This window comes from Solanum stenotomum, chromosome 2 (genome assembly GCF_019186545.1).
Source record: "Solanum stenotomum isolate F172 chromosome 2, ASM1918654v1, whole genome shotgun sequence".
NCBI lineage: Eukaryota > Viridiplantae > Streptophyta > Magnoliopsida > Solanales > Solanaceae > Solanum > Solanum stenotomum.
The window spans coordinates 27,083,876-27,102,387 of record NC_064283.1 but is presented as its reverse complement, the minus strand read 5'-3'; the positions used below and the strand labels follow the sequence as shown (position 1 = coordinate 27,102,387).

Sequence of the window (18,512 nt, the reverse complement as noted above, 5' to 3'; positions counted from 1 at the left end):
CCTTCGTCGCACATCTGAGTATGACTTCTGTCGGCTTTGAGCTATTAGCAGCCTCTCCCGTATGAGCCTCACCTGCTCCACTGTTTGCTGTACTAAGTCGGGTCCAATCAACCCTAACTCACCTACCTCAAACCATTCAATGGGGGATCTACATTTTTGCCCATACAAAGCCTCATAAGGTGCCATCCCGAGCTGGAATGATAATTATTATTGTATGCAAACTCTATAAGAGGTAAGTGGTCATCCCAACTCCCCTTGAAGTGTAGCGTACACGCCCGTAGCATATCCTCGAGTGTCAAAATTGTGCGCTCAGCCTGGCCATCTGTCTGAGGGTGAAAGGTTGTACTAAGATTAACCTGTGTCCCCAGTCCTTTCTGGAAGGACTTCCAGAAGTTAGCAGTGAATTGTGCTCCTCTATCAGAGATAATAGATACTGGGACACCGTGTAGCCTAACAATCTCCCTATTATAGACCCTTGCATAGTCTTCGGCCGTAAAAGTAGCCCTAACTGGTAAGATGTGGGCTGATTTTGTTAGTCTATCAACTATTACCCAAATAGAGTCAGACTTGCAACACGATCGAGGTAACCCTATAATAAAATCCATATTAATTGCTTCCCACTTCCACAAAGGAATGGCTATCTCCTGAACTAGCCCAGAGGGCTTTTGGTGCTCAACCTTCACTTATTGGCAGTTAGGACACTGTGCCACAAACTCAGCAACGTCCTTCTTCATCCCGTGTCACCAATAGATCTCCTTAATATCATGGTATATCTTCATTGAACTAGGTTGAATGAATAACGGGAATGATGTGCCTATTCCATAATCTGATGCGGAAGCACTGCAACATTTGGAACACACAATCGACCACTATATATAAGGACTACATCTCATGCTATATATCAAATGCTAAAGTCTGTTGATTTTGAGCCTTGTCTTTGACCTGCTCTAAGCTAGGATCCTCTTGTTACCGTGATTTTACTTCTACAACTAGAGATGATACGGTTGTGTCCTAAATTGTTACCCCACTATCTTTTTCCTCTAACAATTTGACTCCCAAGCTAGCTAACTGATGAAACTCTCGCGCTAGCCCACGCTTATCAACACCTAAATATGATAAACTACCTATAGACCTTTGACTAAGGGCATCAGCTAGCACATTCCCCTTTCCAGGATGATATAAAATGTCCACATCGTAATCTTTCAGTAATTCAAGTCATCAACGTTGTCACAGATTTAACTCCTTTTGTCTAAAGATATATGGAAGGCTTTTATGATCTGTGAAGAATGTCAACATGAACGCCATACAAATAGTGTCTCCAGATCTTTAGCGCATGCACAATTGCAGTCAACTCTAAATCGTGGGTCGGATAGTTCTTCTCATGGTTTCTCAACTGCCTTGAAGCATATGTGATAACCTTACCATGTTGCATTAGAACACATCCCAACCCAACACCAGAAGCATCACAATACACCGCATAGCCTTCTATACCGTCTGGCTATACAAGAACTGGTGCTGATGTCAGCCTATCCTTCAGCTCCTAGAAACTATACTCGCAAGCCTCAGTCCACTGGAACATAGCTGTTTTTTTAGTTAGCTTCGTTAATGGGGCTGAAATTAAAGAAAACCCCTTGACAAACCTTATGTACTACCCAACTAACCCTAAGAAACTACGAACCTCAGTCGGAATCATGGGTCTGGGCCAAGTCTTTACAGCATCAATCTTTTGTGTATCAATCGCAATGCTTGCATCTGATACAATATGGCCTAAGAAAGCTACACAGTCTAACCAGAACTCACACTTAGAAAACTTTGCATAGAGTTCTTTGTCTCGAAGAACCTGAAGGACTGCTGGCAGATGATTTTCATGCTCATCTTTTGAATGTGAATACACCCAAATATGATCAATAAATACAATCACAAACAAGTCTAGATATGGCCTAAATATACTATTCATCAGGTCCATGAACAGTGATGGGGCATTAGTTAATCCAAAAGACATTACCAAGATCGCAAAGTGTCAATATCTAGTTCTAAAAGCTGTATTTCGAACGTCTTTCTCCCGTACTCGTATCTGGTAGTACCTTGATCTTAAATCAATCTTTGAGAAACACTTAGCACCTTGTAACTGATCAAACAAGTCATCTATCCTCGAAAGGGGATACGTATCCTTTGTAGTTGCCTTATTCAACTGTCGGTAATTGATACACATTCTTAGTGAGCCATCTTTCTTCCTTACGAACAATACTGGTGCACCCCATGGTGAANCGGAAGGGGATACGTATTCTTTGTAGTTGCCTTATTCAACTGTCGGTAATTGATACACATTCTTAGTGAGCCATCTTTCTTCCTTACGAACAATACTGGTGCACCCCATGGTGAAGCACTAGGTCTAATAAAGCCTTTATCCAGCAAGTTATTCAGCTGATCCTTCAACTCCTTTAGCTCAGCAGGAGCCATTTTATAAGGAGGGATAGATATGGGTTGTGTACTTGGTAGCATATCGATAGAAAAATCAATTTCCCATTCTGGAGGGATACCAGGGAGCTCGTCTGGAAATATATCTAGAAACTCATTAACTATCGGAATAGACTGAAGAGTTGGTGGGTCTGTATCTATATCATGAACGTGAACAAGATGATAAATACAACCCTTGGTAATCATCCTCCTAGCCTTAAGATAGGAAATAAACTTACCTTTCGACGTTGTTGTATCACCTTTCCATTCCCGAACTACCTCTCCTGGAAAGTGGAATCTAACAATCTTTGTCCGGCACTCAACATTAGCATAACAAGACGCTAACCAGTCCATACCCATAATAACGTCAAAATCAACCATCTCTAACTCTATGAGATCTATAAAGGTCTGACGATCGATAATTTCTATTGTGGAACCTCAATAGACTCTACTGCCAACAATAGACTCACCAACTGGTGTAGATACAATAAAGGGTAATGACTCTGCTACTATATATAACTTCCCCACAATAAATGGAGTAAAATAAGACATAGTAGATCCAGGATCTATCAATGAATAAACACAATGGGAGCAAACAATCAATGTACCTATCACAACATCTGGTGATGACTCTGAGTCATGTCGGCCAGTTAATGAATACGTATGATTATGTCCACTACCAGAACTAGATGTTCCCTCTCTGCCTCCGCTTTTACCTCTACGTGCTGAAGTCTGGGGTCCACGCCCTGTAGATTGTGTTGATGAGGAAGAACCTACTAATGACCTGGTCGACTGACCTATACCACCTGACCTATGGTAGGGAAGTTTCTCCACTCATGCCCCTCCTGTCTACAAGAATAACCACATATGGAACCCTGTCTACACCTCTCGAAATGCATCATACCGCAAGTAGAGCAACACGGTGGGGCTGTCTTAGTCTGGATTGAACCCCTCTGCTGTTGTGAGCCTGATGCTCGTGAACCCTCACCTGTGCCTGACTGTTCCTGACGATTAACTCTACTACCCTGGAAATACTGCGGTGGAGGTCTAGGTGGCCTAATAGAATATCGGGGTCTAGGACCACCCTAAAAATCTCCCTGTGAACCAGCGGGCCTATCCCTCTTCCGTATTTCTCTCTTGACCCTCTCATTCATATACTATAAATGTCGGCGATCCTCTATACCTTGTGCAAACGCCTGAATTTGCGAGATATCCATATTATCATTTAGTGCAGCGGTAAAACAAGCATCAATATAGTGTAAGTCGAGCCCTCCCAGAAATATACACACCCTATCATGCATCGTATCAACAAATGCTGGTGCATATCTAGCCAATGAATCAAATCTCAGCCCGTACTCTCGGACACTCATGTTGCCCTGTCGGAGGTTCAGAAACTGGTCCACCCGGCTATCCCAAATCTCTCGAGGCAAATAATGAGCTATGAAAGCTTCTATAAAGCTATCCTAAGTGGGTAGGGATGCATCTTTTCCCCTAGATCTCTCCAAACTCTCGTACCACAATACTGCAACATCGCGCAATCAAAATGTTGCTAACTCAACTGACTCAGTTGTTGAGGCATACATGACTCTAAAGATCCTATGAAGCTGATCAATAAAGTGTTGAGGGTCTTCTCTGCCATCTTTCCCTGTAAACTGTGGAGGATTCAAGGGACGAAATTTACGAACTCTCGAACTTCTGGGCCCTTTAGAAGGTCTGGCAACATCTTGTGCAACTGGTTGGCAATGTGCAGCTACTAACTGTGCTAACATACATACAACACTCTTGAAATCCTGATGAAGATGGAATAGGAGGAACTAGAGGTGGTATTGATGGTGGAGCCGGAAGTCCTGTAGCCCTGGGAGGCTCCTGAGGCGGTGGAGAAGCGATAGGGGGCTGAGAAGATGTCTCCCCCTGGGTCTCAAAATAGGCTACCTCCACCTGTGGTACCTTGTCGGTACCCTCGCTTGCAGTTGTATCAAGCCCCTGGCTAGTTGTGGTCTATCTAGTGTCAGTCATCTCTATCTGCATACAAGTATCAATTATAAGCCAGAAACCTCAACCCTTAAGACACCGATGTGAAGCACGAGGTGAGAAAAAGAAGGATAGTCATCTAACATGCCCGGTAGCTTCTTGCTTATAAGATGTGGTGCACAACACATTTATAAACAAGATTCTACTAGGTATGGCTTGCAGACTCCCTAGAATACGACGTTGTTCTAATACCAAGTTTGTCATGCTCCAATCTCGATGGGCGCAACTGGATCCTAATGCCAAAACTCAAGCCCGAGCCGACCCTGTTGAACCATTTGCTACTAGTACATGGAAGCCACACACAATCAAGAAAACAAACAAGTATATCTCGGCTTAAAACTAAGCCCTCGGTCGGCAAGGTCCCTGTCAACTAATATATAAAAGAAACAGCTACTTCCAGGAGATCATATAAATAAAATAGCCAACCACCACAGAAGTCATGATTGGGCCGTCGAGGCCACCATGATATCTATGCCAAAACTAAAAGCAAGTATATATCATTACAATACATCAAACAACTCACAAGCTTTAGCAAACCAAAAACATAGGCTAGTATGGCCATAACATAGCTACACACCCCACACACTAGTCTTCAGGCCTCTAAGAGTAGTAAAGATTATCAAGACATGGCCCAAGCCTACCTATAAAGATATATACAACAAAAGGTAACAAACCTCCCAATTCTAGAAGATCCGAAGGAAAGGGCTAGCCAACCGGATAAAAGTCAATCTTGCTGCTAAGGAGTTCTACTCGGTCGTCTGTCAAGACCTGCATGCATGAATGCAGCGCCCCCAAGGCAATGGGGGTCAATACAAAATAATGTACAGAGTATGAAAGGCAATAGACTATGATGAGGTATCCTCATATACTCGAATAATATGATAAATAAATCAAGGATAAGATAAGTGTACCGACCTGTTCATAAATCTAAACTTATCAAAAATAATAAAACAACAACCTACCCAAGCCCCCATAAGCTCGGGAGGTACAAACAACACACAAGACCACCTACTCAGGCCCCATAATCATGGAAGGTGCCAATCAGCCTATATACCCCTATCAGTAGTCCCCTAGCCCCGTAGGCAGTCACATAGCCTTTTTAGGCATTAATAAAGCCCCATAGGCAGTACATAGCTCTCTTAGACATCAACATAGCTTATAAATAACTCATAGCCCTCTTAGGCAACAATATGGCCCTGTAGGAATCACATAGCATTCTTAGGCGTCAATATAGCCCTGTAGGCAACTCATAGCCCTTCTAGGCATCAATTTAGCCCTGTAGGCAACTCATACCCCTTTTAGGCATCCATATAACCCTGTAGGTAGAATATAGTCCTTTTAGGCATAGATCACATTTCTACAGCTAACCACACTAGCCTTACGGGCAACAATAACAATCCAATCGCTAAAAGCGAACAATTTAGTTATGAGCAACCTATACAAATAGCCTTTAAGTCGTGTCCAACACACGGACGCTACTAACTGTATAAGAATCCCGATAAGAGAGGATTATATCAACTCGAGCAGCCAACAATCAACAATAATGGCTACAAGTGTAACAAGGATAACAACCCAATTACATTGCTCCAAATCTTTAAGGAAACATGTTGTAAGTAGGGAATAGACTTAACATACCTTTCCAATGAACGCTTGAAAGACCGTAGTTCCTTCACAAAAATTGTTCCTTATATCCTAAGCTTCACAAATACTATATATACACAGCTGGTACGCACGTATAAACAGTTCAGAATTAATCTTAAATCGGTAGATTTGCCATATTGCCCCAACTTGTCGAAACGTCCGTAGAAATTCATAAAAACAACCATAAAAGGGTCCCGAAATGATTACCTTAGTTAACCAAGTGTAAACCTTGAAGAAACACCAATAACTACAAATTTATATCTTCAAAAACCAGCTCCAAACGTAGCTAATAGAAGGGGAAAATGATTGCCACGTGTAGGGATTACATTTCTAGGCACGGGGGAAATGTTTAATGGTAGAAATCGTTAAAAACTAACCTTCATCATGCTAGAACTCAATAGGAACTATCTCTTAAGCTTTCTCTCTGGTTTGGAACTGAAATGGAATGTTTGCATGGCTTAAAATGTTAAATAATCCGACATACCATATTTTTTACCCAACCCGGATTCTGCCCCGGCAGTCCCTAGTAAAACCCTCATAACTTTTTACTCTGATGTCGGTTTGATACGGGGTTTTGTATGTTGCAAACTAGACTCGTGGACCTTCAATTTAATGGGTGATACGCCTTCTAACTTTTTATATTTTGGGAGAAAACATCCAAGACATTTGACCCAAATTTTAGACAAATCTTTAAAAAGGAACTTACGATAACTTTCGCCAACTTTTATTTTGCCACTTACTTAACTTTAAAACTTGAGATACAATCCTTGAACACATCAAATATGACATAACACATCATTTTTAATTTATTAATCACCCTCCTTGTCTTTCCATGAAGATACGAGTTAATTTAGACGTTTTGGAAAGTCGGGGTGTTATAGTTTCATTCTCAAAAAGTTGAAGGATTTAAGTTCTTAACAGGTGTTCATTCTAAATCTTGTTTTGTTGGGGTTTTGATAATATCTTTAAATTAAAGTGATTGGTTTGAGTGTTGTTTTGAGTGGATTAGTGTGTACTTAGGTTGGGTGATTGAATCTAAGGAAAACTTTAGAAAAGAAATCAATTAAAAGTGATTTAGGATGAGAAAACGAGAAGCGAAATTCGTCAAACTTGACCTGGGGAAAGGCTGGGGTGGCGCGCCCCAGATACACCCAAGGGGATAGGGCGGTGCCCCTACAGTGCGCCCATATGTAGTCTTTGAAGTTAGTGGTTGGCGCCCCATGCCCGGAACGCGCCAGGGTCACCTGCCCCCACTCATTTTCCGTCAGTTGTCCCGTTTGAGTCCCTTTTAAGTGTACCTTCACTCCCTTTGATTCTAATCACTTTAAATTACTTCCAAACACCTAGAAATCATTCATAACATGATCATAACCTTGAATTGATAATTCAAATTCAAGGTAAATTTAAGAGTTAAGTCTTGAGAGTTCTTCTGATCATTTTGAGAGAGTTTCTTTGAGTCCTTTTGCGGAGTCTTCTACGATTTCTAGTAACTTGTTTCAAGAATCAAGTAAGTGAGCATGAGAGTGAGGATAATGTATTCATGAGTCTACACTATCAGCGATATCCTTCATATCATGAACCATGACTCTTGAATTCATAATTCACTTTCAAGAGAGAGTTAAGAGTAGAGTTCAAGGAAGCCTTTGAGTTTAATTGTGAATACTTTGAGATCCATCATCAATTTGAGTTAAGTTTTGAGGAAGTAAGTAAGAGAATGAGAGGAGTCATATACATGAGATCTATGTAGTTATGTATACCTTTGAGTCGAGCCGTTCATGCCCATAATTCTGTATGAACTCCATAAATTGAGCATCATTAAGAGTAGTAGTATCTTCAAGTTCTAAGTCTTGAGTATTGAGTTCCTAATTCCCTTTGAGATTATATTTCTAATCATTGGACTGTTACATGTTACCCATAAAGTCCTTGAGTTGAATTATTCATGCCCATAATTCTGCATGAACCCTATAAATCGAACAGTCTTGAGATGAGAAGTATGTTTGAGTCCTTGGGTCGAGTAGTTCATGCTCATAATTCCGTATGAACCCTCTGAGTTGACCATTCTTGAAATCAGTAGTATCATTGAAGTTCTTGAGTTCCAAGTATTGAGTTCTATCTATGGTTATTCAAAACCTCGTATTGAGTCATTCATGTCCATAATTCAATATGAACCATATTAAGAAGTCTTTTCCAAATATTTTAAACTTATTTTAAGACTTGAGCATTGAGTTGAGTAAGAGTAAAAAGTAAGTTCAGTTTCTTCAAAAGATTATATGAGGCTGTGTATTCCCAAAGAGTTTAAAATGCTTTCACATTTATAAAAGAAAAGGAAACTTTGATTTCTGAAGAGCATTTGAGCTAGGTTTCAGAAAAGAGTAAATGCTTTCACAATTAAGTAAGAGAGGGAACTTTGATTTCCAAGATAGCCTATAAGCTAAGTTTTTGAGCACTAATCTCAAATCACAGAAGAAGTATGTTTTTAGACATAAAGAACTAGTATTATATGTTGGGAGTAGTATTGAGCATCGATATGGGGGAGCGTTCAGAGAACCCACAACCCCCATAAACCATGTAGCCATCACGAGTAAAAAATGATCATACTTTTTAGATGAACCCTTAGTGCTTTTTAGCATAGATTAGTGGATCCACTTAGTAGTTTAGGTCCTATACCCTCGGCAAGGTATATGATGCCTTGGCAAACACATTGTATCATCACTATAGCTCTTAAGTGATGGTTGTCAGTAAAGAAACTCCACAGAAGTTATTTGTATTCTTATATACACAGTTATTTGTATTTTTACATACATTTCAAAGTTTAGTGTATCTTTGCATACGCACAGAGTTGACTTTACGTTTTAAACAACTTTTCTTTATATTGCATTTGTTTTAAAATGACTTTTTATTGAAATAAGTTCAATTATGTTGAGCTGAGTATCCAGAGTTTGAGTACCAAGAGTCGAGTGTCTTATTATTGAGTTGAATATTTTATCTTTGAGTTGAGTATCTTATTCCTGAGTTGAGTCGAGTTGAGTGAGTTAAGAAGAGGTAAGTATTTTTCCTTTTATAAAGTTTCAAGCTTATATTTATACTTTACAATTCCTTTTACATGCTCGTACATTTCACGTACTGAGCCCTTTGGCCTACATCTTTTCATGATGCAGACGCAGGTATTTAGGATCATCAACAGGAGCTCGTTGATACATCCGGGAGTTCGAATTAGCTATGGTGAGCCTCCTTGTTTTCGGGGGATTTCATATACTTTTTAGTTTAGTTAGAATGTCATGGGTCTGGTCTCGACTTCCATCTTGATCAGTTAGAGGCTTCATACATAGTCAACATAGATGAGAAGTCTGTATTATTTATTTTATTAAATGTCTTAAAGACTTAAGTTGCCTATTTTATGGAGAGTTGAATAGTTTATTTTATTCAGTTTCTTTTGTGTTAAATCTTTCTATTTAAGTTTCATAAATTTTATTCAATTTTTAAGCTTTTTCATGCTACAGTTAGTTTTCCACTTATAGTCAGCCAGGATGAGGGTTCGTTTGGGGACCAGCAATGGTCTTCGAGTGCCGGCCACGTCCAGTGTGTAGATTCAAGTCGTGACACACGTACTTTTTGACCAAACATAAAATTTTATACTATTTTTATTCCTTAAATATTTCTTTTATGTAGAAGTTAGATATTTTGATTTTTTCTTATTGTAGTAAGTTTATTTTAAAACATTTGAAAATAACAAATATATATGTTTATTTTAATTTAGTAATATTTTCATTTTATAATTTTCTATTAGCTCCTTAATTTTTATTTGTTTGAAAATATTTAATTTATATTATATTATATTATATTATAGTTTACCGTGCGGATTATCGCCAGTCTTCAGAGATCTTGTAAATTGGTATCAGAGCCAAAGAACTTTCATGGTAAATATGAGATTGATGAGAAGTATACGACATAGATATGTTATTTTCAACATGGATCTAGGAGAAGTAAGTACTAAAAGTACTAGATTGGAAGTGGTAGATATACCTCAGAACCTTGATTTGTTAAACAAATAATCAATTCCCAAAAATTGATATTAAAATCATTTATGATTATGGTTGGTTTGATGAAATATCTCATAAACAATTAATAAAAACAATTGAGCAATCATTGCCATTAAATTCATCTGAATAGACTATTCGTTTATTAAATAAATGAGATATTGTGATATATAAAAAAATAATATAATTTATTGCATATTGGAATGGTTCAAATTGCTTTTAAACCTTTAACTCTTAAAGGTTACCTGAGACATTTTTAGCTGCTCTTCGTGATGCTAGATATTTAAATTTTAGACATTCTTTGATGGGTTCGATTGACTCCACCGTGGTATATGGCCCGGTATATTTTAATACTCAGCCTAATTTGCAATTATCTTTAACTGATCTAATATTCTTGATGCTTTAACTTTAAATGTTAAAACGCATGGTTATAATTATGTACCTGGATTTGAATTAATTTGTTTATCTTATAGAATTTATTAAAAATTGCTATCGACGTTAAACCCGAGATGTAAGTTACATGATACAGTTGATCAGACTATTTTAGTAGAAACTATAAAAACAACAACATACCCAGTGAAATCCCACAAAGTGGGGCTTGGGGAGGGTAAAGTGTACGCAGACCTTACCACTACCTCGTGGAGGTAGAGAGGCTGTTTCCGGTGGACCCTCGGCTCAAGTACATCCAAACCAAGTAAGAGAAGAGGAAACATTATATAAAACATAACATCCAATAAGAAAACTAGTGCATAATCAACAACGGAGACAATAACATTAAGAAAATACTGTGAGAGGCGAATCGCAGTAAACAACATGTGGCTATAGGATCATAGACAAGAACTACAAGTGCCAGGCTAGGACTACTACAAACACTACCAACCCATACCCTCGCAAGGAAAGACAACACGCTAACCCTACTAACCTTCAACCTTAATACGCGACCTCCACTCCTTCCTATCTAGAGTCATGTCCTCGGTGATGTGAAGCTAAGCCAAGTCCTGTCTAATCACCTCTCCCCAATACTTCCTAGGCCTACCTCTACCCCTCCGCGTACCCTCTACCACCAGCCCCTCGCACCTCCTCACTGGAGCGTCTGCGCACCGCCTCTTCACATGCCCAAACCATCTCAGTCTCGCTTCCCTCAGCTTGTCCACCACAGGGGCCACTCTCACCTTCTCCCGAAAAACCTCATTCCTAATCTTATCGCTCCTAGTGTGCCCACACATCCATCTCAACATCCTCATCTCCGCCACATGCATTTTTTGAACATGTGAGTTCTTGACTGGCCAACACTCCGCTCCGTACAACAAGGCCGGTCTAACTACCACTCTGTAGAACTTACCTTTAAGTTTAGGTGGAACTTTCTTATCACACAAGACTCCAGAAGCAAGCCTCCATTTCATCCAAGCAGCCCCTATGCGATATGTAACATCATCGTCAATGTCACCACTTCCTTGGATTACAGCCCCAAGATACTTGGACATTAGATTCTGTTATAACCCCTAGTCAAATTACAAATGTTGTCACTAATTCTGAGATTTTCATATTACATAAAATCCTAATAACAGGATTTGCATGAAGTTTAATTATATTCCTTATAGTAGACATTCATTTTCTGATAGAAGATTGCTTGCTATTCATCATATTTCCCCAATTGGACCTGTGTATGGCCTGGCTCGAAATCGTGTTGCTTCTTTACATATCATACCTTCTATTATACTCGAGTTCTCCTCGACAGGTGTCGTCATCCAGAAGCAGGGGTTTGTTGAGATCTATTTCGGTCCTTCTCGTCGGGCTACCCCAAGACAAAGAGCTTTATAAGGGAGAGGCGACCATTACTGGCTCTTTGTCTGGGGTTTGCGGGATTAATTGATTGGATACCCGAGAGCCATCTGTGGATCAAAGTAATAGACTTGTCAATAAAATAAAAATTGATCCTCGATCGAATGTTGTTCAAACTAATGATAATTCTTCTGATATTTCTGATAAGGATATTCCTTATGTATCCGAAATGGATTTTGATCCTAATAAAACTTAATGATGANACCCGAGAGCCATCTGTGGATCAACGTAATAGACTTGTCAATCAAATAAAAATTGATCCTCGATCGAATGTTGTTCAAGCTAATGATAATTCTTCTGATATTTCTGATAAGGATATTCCTTATGTATCCGAAATGGATTTTGATCCTAATAAAACTTAATGATGAGTGTACACCAAATAGATTTTAGTCCAGGTTCACTAGCAAGAAAGTACATTCAGAATGAATTTTTGGGTGATAAATGGAACTAGTTTAAAACATGATTTTTTGACAGTTATAGTGCTAATGATTTGAATAATATTTCTCAAGAGTTTTATGAAACTTGTTCTCTACATAATCAAATTATGTATTTTGTCCCTGGTTTATAACCACTTATTTACCTTTATTCATCAACATTCTTAAACGATCTTATAAAGATGGATATGGTAATATTATTAAGGTTGTTTATCCTCCTCAGTCATATTTTATTTTACCAAATAATACAGGTATCTCCTTTACTACCTTTCAAAAATTTGTTGAAGAAGATGTTACTGCAGTCAGCATTAATGAAATAAATAATTTAATTTCTCAAAATAATTATTTGGGACTTTATGTTAAAGTTTTGGGTGAACATATTACTTCTCTCGATTAAAAATTAGATAAAGACTTCTGATACGACTTTTACTTCTAAAAGTAATTTGGAAGCTCAGATTGTTGCTACTCATATGCAAAAGTCCCCCTGAGATTCGGGATTTTAAATTTAAATCAATTTATGATTTGAAGAAGTTCTTGGTTAAAAATTGTCTGAATTTGGTGCAAAGCCTATTGATTTGTCAAACAATTTTGTAGATGACATGGAAAAAACTTTTGATTTGAAAAATCATGTTTCCTTAGAAGTTAATAAACTCCATACTTATCCCAAAAAGAATAGTAATGTCACGCCCTGAAATAGGGGGCGTAACTGGCACTCGATACACTAATACATCGAGTTACCCACTGAAACATACTAGCGAAACCAAACTTGTGAGGCAAAAATATTGGGCAGCACAACCTATAAAAAGTGAAGCCTGGACCCAGAGGTCATGACCTAAAAGAGAATAACCATACAAACAATTGTAGACAAACTGAAAAGAAAAATAAAGATGTACTATCTAGCCGACGAGGCCACAATCGAAAACATACCTACTTACACACACATATATATACATGCCAAGACTATTAGCTAGAGGTTGAAACATACAAAAATAAAACCCAGAATATTGTGTCCACAATAGCCTCTATGAGTGAAATAAGCACTGTCACGACAAGGCTCCGACTATACCCAAACTGTACAACAAAAGTAAACATCCTCTAATAGCCCCAGGATAAGATGGAGCTTACCAACTCACAACTGAACCTGAATCCTAGCGGATGGGTCGATTAGAGTCTCTGCCTGTACCTACCCGCACAAAACAAAAAGCAGCATCCCCAGACAAAGGGACGTCAGTACGAATAAAAATGTACTGGTATATAAAGTGAAAAGTAAAATCATATACATTTACTGTAAAAGGGTAATAGAGATACCACCTGAAACTGAAACCCAAATAATGTCCATGGCTGACCTTTAGCACCCTACTACTTAAATATGCATGGTATTCTCGTATAATTTTATGTCATGAATACATATATATATATAGATGCAAATGCATGACATACCCAACCAAATGCTAGCAATGGTGGTGCTTTTCGGTAGCGAACCGACACATATTCACCAACTTGTGGCCATTTGTATCTCATACGTATAAATATAGGCAATAGGCCCCATACCTCCCGATTATAGCTCGGGAGTAGAATGCATAGCATGTCATGTCATGGATTTATAACACGAATGAGTTATTGTTGTCATGTTGCCAATCTTGGCCCATTTGTAGTATTGTTCTCATAACCCCATAATAACTTTCATACAACATATAACAATCTCATGGAACTTGATATGTTCTTCCAAATAAGCTTGAAAAGTTAACTCGAATTTTAGAAGGAATTTTAGAAGGATAACCTAACCTTGTTGATATTCATAGCAAGTTTAAGATGACTTAGTTCCTAACTTGGTTCCTACATAATTTATAAAAGAAATATTTCAAAAATCAAGTGTTCTAATAGTTTACATTTAAATTATATTTGAGAGTTTTGAAGGTCGTGAGGTACTTTAAAGATTTTTTTTAATAATAACCTAGTTGAGAAAGAGGGCTGGTCACAAGTAGTAAGGGTCTCGCGTGACATTTTAATTCACATCACCCAAGGAAGAATATGAATTCATACGTCTGGACATATAATCAAGGAAACTCATAAAATGACATGTAGATGTCGAACACTCTATTTATCCGAACGAGTGAGATATCAAGATAACAGAATCATGAAATAATTTAGCTGAGATCCCAATGCCTTTCACTGAAGGTCTTTCTAGCAAGAGAATAGCCAAATATCACATTCGGTGTTTTAGGAATTTCCCAGGAGTGGTGCTAAAATGAGGGACGTAGCTTCGCCTTAACATACCTTTTCAACGAACGCTCGAATGGCCGTAGCTTCTTCACAAAATTGGTTCCTTACATCCTAAACTTCGCAAACACTATATATACACAGCTGGTACACACCTATAAATAGTTGATAATTGTTCTTAAATCGGCAGATTTGCCAAATGGCCTCAACTTGATGAAATGTCCGTAGAACTTCATAAAAACAATCATAAAAGAGTCCCGAGATGATTACCTTAGTTAACCAAGTGTAAAGCTTGAAGAAACACCAATAACTATGAATTTATATCTTCAAAAACTTGCTCCAAACGCAGCTAACAGAAGGGGAAAATGATTGCCGCGTGTAGAGATCACGTTTCTAGGCACGGGGTAATCTTTAATGGTAGAAATCATCAAAAACTGACCTTCATCATGCAAGTACTCCATAGGAACCCTCTCTTAAGCTTTTTTTCTAGTTTGGAAGTAAAATGAAATGTTTTCATGGATTAAAAGGTTGAGTAAGCCGATATACTACATTTTTTACCCGGATCCGACCCGGATTCTTCCCCGGCAGTCTGTAGTAAAACCCTCATAAATTTTTAGTCTGATGTCGGTTGGATACGGGGTTTTGTGCATTGCAAACTAGACTTGCAGTCCTTCGATTTAATGGGTGATAGGCCTTCTAATTCTTTATATATTGGGAGAAAACATCCAAGACATTTTACCCAAAGTTAAGAAAATATTATTAGAGAAACTTCGATAAATTTTGCCGACTTTAGTTTCACTATTTTTCTTCACTTCCAAACTTAGCATACGATCGTTGTGCTATTATAATACCCCAGAACACACTATTCTTAGCATGTTTTACAGTCATAGGATTATCCACAAGGTATGGGACAAGTTAAACCTTCCAAAAGGGCGAAGTTCTACCCGAGGATGAACTTTGTTTGAGGGGTCCCTTTGACCTAAAACTTTAGTTTAGTTCCTTGATATTGCCACCTACTTGCAATCTTATTCTCCAACGTACAATACAAAGTCATATACACCTCATATAACCATGCCATACTACCCCACATATATTATGCATGATTAGAGAAAAGTATGGGATCTTACATTCTCCCCCCCCTTATGAACATTCTCCCGCGAATGGATCTAGACAATTCCTTGGTTGTATTTTAGTTTTGTTTTCTCATAGTACTTTATTTACGATTCTATATTTGTTAAAGTCGCAAACCTGAAGTCAAGTTCTAAAAAAATTTACTACTAAATTTTGCATAGCTATCTCGTAAGAAGACATACAAATTTCACCTTCAAGCTACTTAAAATCTAACTAAGTCGTTGTGAAGAAATAATTTCCAATAATTAAAATGTGACTCACCTCAAGTCGTAAACAGTTGGGGGTACTCCTTCCTCATTTTCTCTTCCACTTCCCAAGTCATTTCCTCGACGTTATTTCTCCATGACACTTTCACAAAAGCTACATCGTTATTTCGAAGCTTTCTTACTTGCCGATCCAAAATCACTATTGGTACCTCTGTATAAGATAAATCCTCAGTGATACAAATATTTTCAATGGGCATAATACGTGAAGGATCTCTAATGCACTTCCGCAACATAGAAACATGAAATACAGGATGAACGGCTTCCAATTCTAAAGGCAAATCAAGCTCGTATGCCACCGTACCAATCTTCCAAATAATCTTATACGATCCAACGTACCTAGGACTGAGCTTCCCGTTCTTTTCGAATCGTATGATTCCCTTCATAGGCGATACTTTCAAGAAAACCCAATCTTCTACCTCAAACTCTAAGTTCCGTCGGCGAACATCTGCATAAGACTTCTATCGATAGTGTGTTGTATAAAGCTGATCTCTAATAAGCTTAACCTTTTCAATCGTTTGTTGGACTAGATTAGGACCTAGCAAATTTGCTTCCCTGAGCTCAAACCAACCGGATGGGGGCCTACACTTCCGCCCATATAGTGCTTTGTAAGGGGTCACCTGAATACTAGCTTGAAAGTTGTTATTATAAGCGAACTCGATAAGAGGTAGATGTTGATCCCAACTTTCTTTAAAATCCAACACACAAAGATGTAACATATCCTCAACCGTCTGAATAGTACGTTCTGCCTGTCCATCAATTTGTGGATGAAAAGTGGTGCTAAGATTTACCTAATTGCATAGACCTTTCTGAAATGATCTCCAAAAATGTGTTGTAAATTGAGTTTCTCAATCTGAGATAATAGATTATGGAACTCCGTGAAGGTGAACAATCTCCTGAATGTAAAGCCTAGCATAATCTTCAACTAAATATGTCATCCTAACTGGCAAGAAATGAGCAGATTTTGTCAGCCTATCGATAATTACCCAAATGGAATCAAACCTTCATGAAGTGCGAGGCAAACCAGTGATGAAGTCCATATTTATCATATCCCATTTCCATAACGGAAGCTCAATATACTGGGTTAGGCCTCCAGGTCTCTGATGCTCTACTTTAACTTGTTGACAGTTGGGACATTCAGCTACCATCTCCGCAATATCTTTTTTCATGCCATTCCACCAATAGATCTGTCGAAGGTCCTGATACGTGTTCGTCACTCCAGGGTGAAATGCATCTCTAGAATAATGGGCCTCTAAAAGAATATTTGTACGGAGCTTCCAAACTGCCGGTACACATAAGCGACCTTGGTATCTAAGGACTCCATCTCTAGTTAGCTCAAATAAAGGGTGTTGCTGCTTTGGAATCTTTTCCCTTAATTTCCTAAGATTAGGATCTTTATGTTGCCACCTTTTCACTTCAATCACAAAGGAAGATTCTGCCATATTCTTAATGACAACACATCCTCCTCCTACATCTACCAAGCGTACTGGCAAATTAACCAGCTGGCATATGTCTTTTGTAATTCCTGCCTTATTGCTTCAACGTGACTTAGACCCATGGACTTCCAGCTGAGCACATCAGCAACAACATTAGCTTTGCCGGGATGATATAAAATGTCAACATCATAGTCCTTTAATAATTCTAGCCATCTCCTTTGTCATAGGTTCAACTCCCTCTGCTTAAATAAATATTGAAGGCTCTGGTGATCGATGAACACATCTATATGAACCCCGTATAGATAATATTGCCAAATTTTTAGGGCAAAGACAACTATAGCCAATTGAAGATCGTGTGCAGGACAATTTTGCTCATGCTTTCGCAACTATCTAGAGGCGTATGCAATAACCTTACCATGTTGCATAAGAACACAACCTAGGCCAATTCTTGAGGCATCACAATAAATAACATAGCCCTCATTACCATATGGAAGAGTTAGGACAGGTGCAGTGGTAATCCTTTTTTTTAGTTCATGAAAGCTCTACTCGCATGCCTCGGTCCACTGAAACTTTGTTGCCTTATGTGTCAATTTTGTCAGTGGTGCAAAAAAAGATGAGAATCCCTCCACAAACTGTCGGTAATACCCCGCCAAGCCTAAAAAGATGTGAACCTCCGTCGGATGCAAAGGCCTCGGCCAAGTCATCACTGCTTCAATCTTTTGTCCATCAACCTTAATACCCTCACTTGTAATAACATGACCAAGAAAAGCTACTGAGGTAAGCCAAAATCACATTTAGAGAATTTACCATATAACTTGCAATCTTGGAGAGTCTACAATACTGCTCGCAAGTGGTCTTCATGCTCTGCTTCCGACCGTGAATATATAAGAATATCATCAATAAACACAATCTCAAATTCATCCAAGAATGGTTTGAAGAATCAATTCATAAGATCCATAAAGGTTGTTGGGGCATTTATAAGCCCGAAAGATATGACAAGGAACTCAAAATGGCCATACC

General features: G+C 38.5%; 1 protein-coding gene across 1 annotated transcript; it reads right to left on the bottom strand.

The window, feature by feature from the left end:
* Positions 1-16,055: 16,055 nt before the first annotated feature.
* Positions 16,056-16,442, bottom strand: LOC125855859 (uncharacterized). Its single transcript, XM_049535532.1, has one exon. The coding sequence runs from the start codon at positions 16,440-16,442 to the stop codon at positions 16,056-16,058; it is 387 nt and encodes a 128-aa protein (XP_049391489.1).
* Positions 16,443-18,512: the final 2,070 nt, after the last annotated feature.

What these genes read in the sequence shown, in the direction of transcription:
- LOC125855859 (XM_049535532.1), bottom strand. Translation starts at nt 16,442, where the DNA reads ATGAAGGGAATCATACGATTCGAAAAGAACGGGAAGCTCAGTCCTAGG.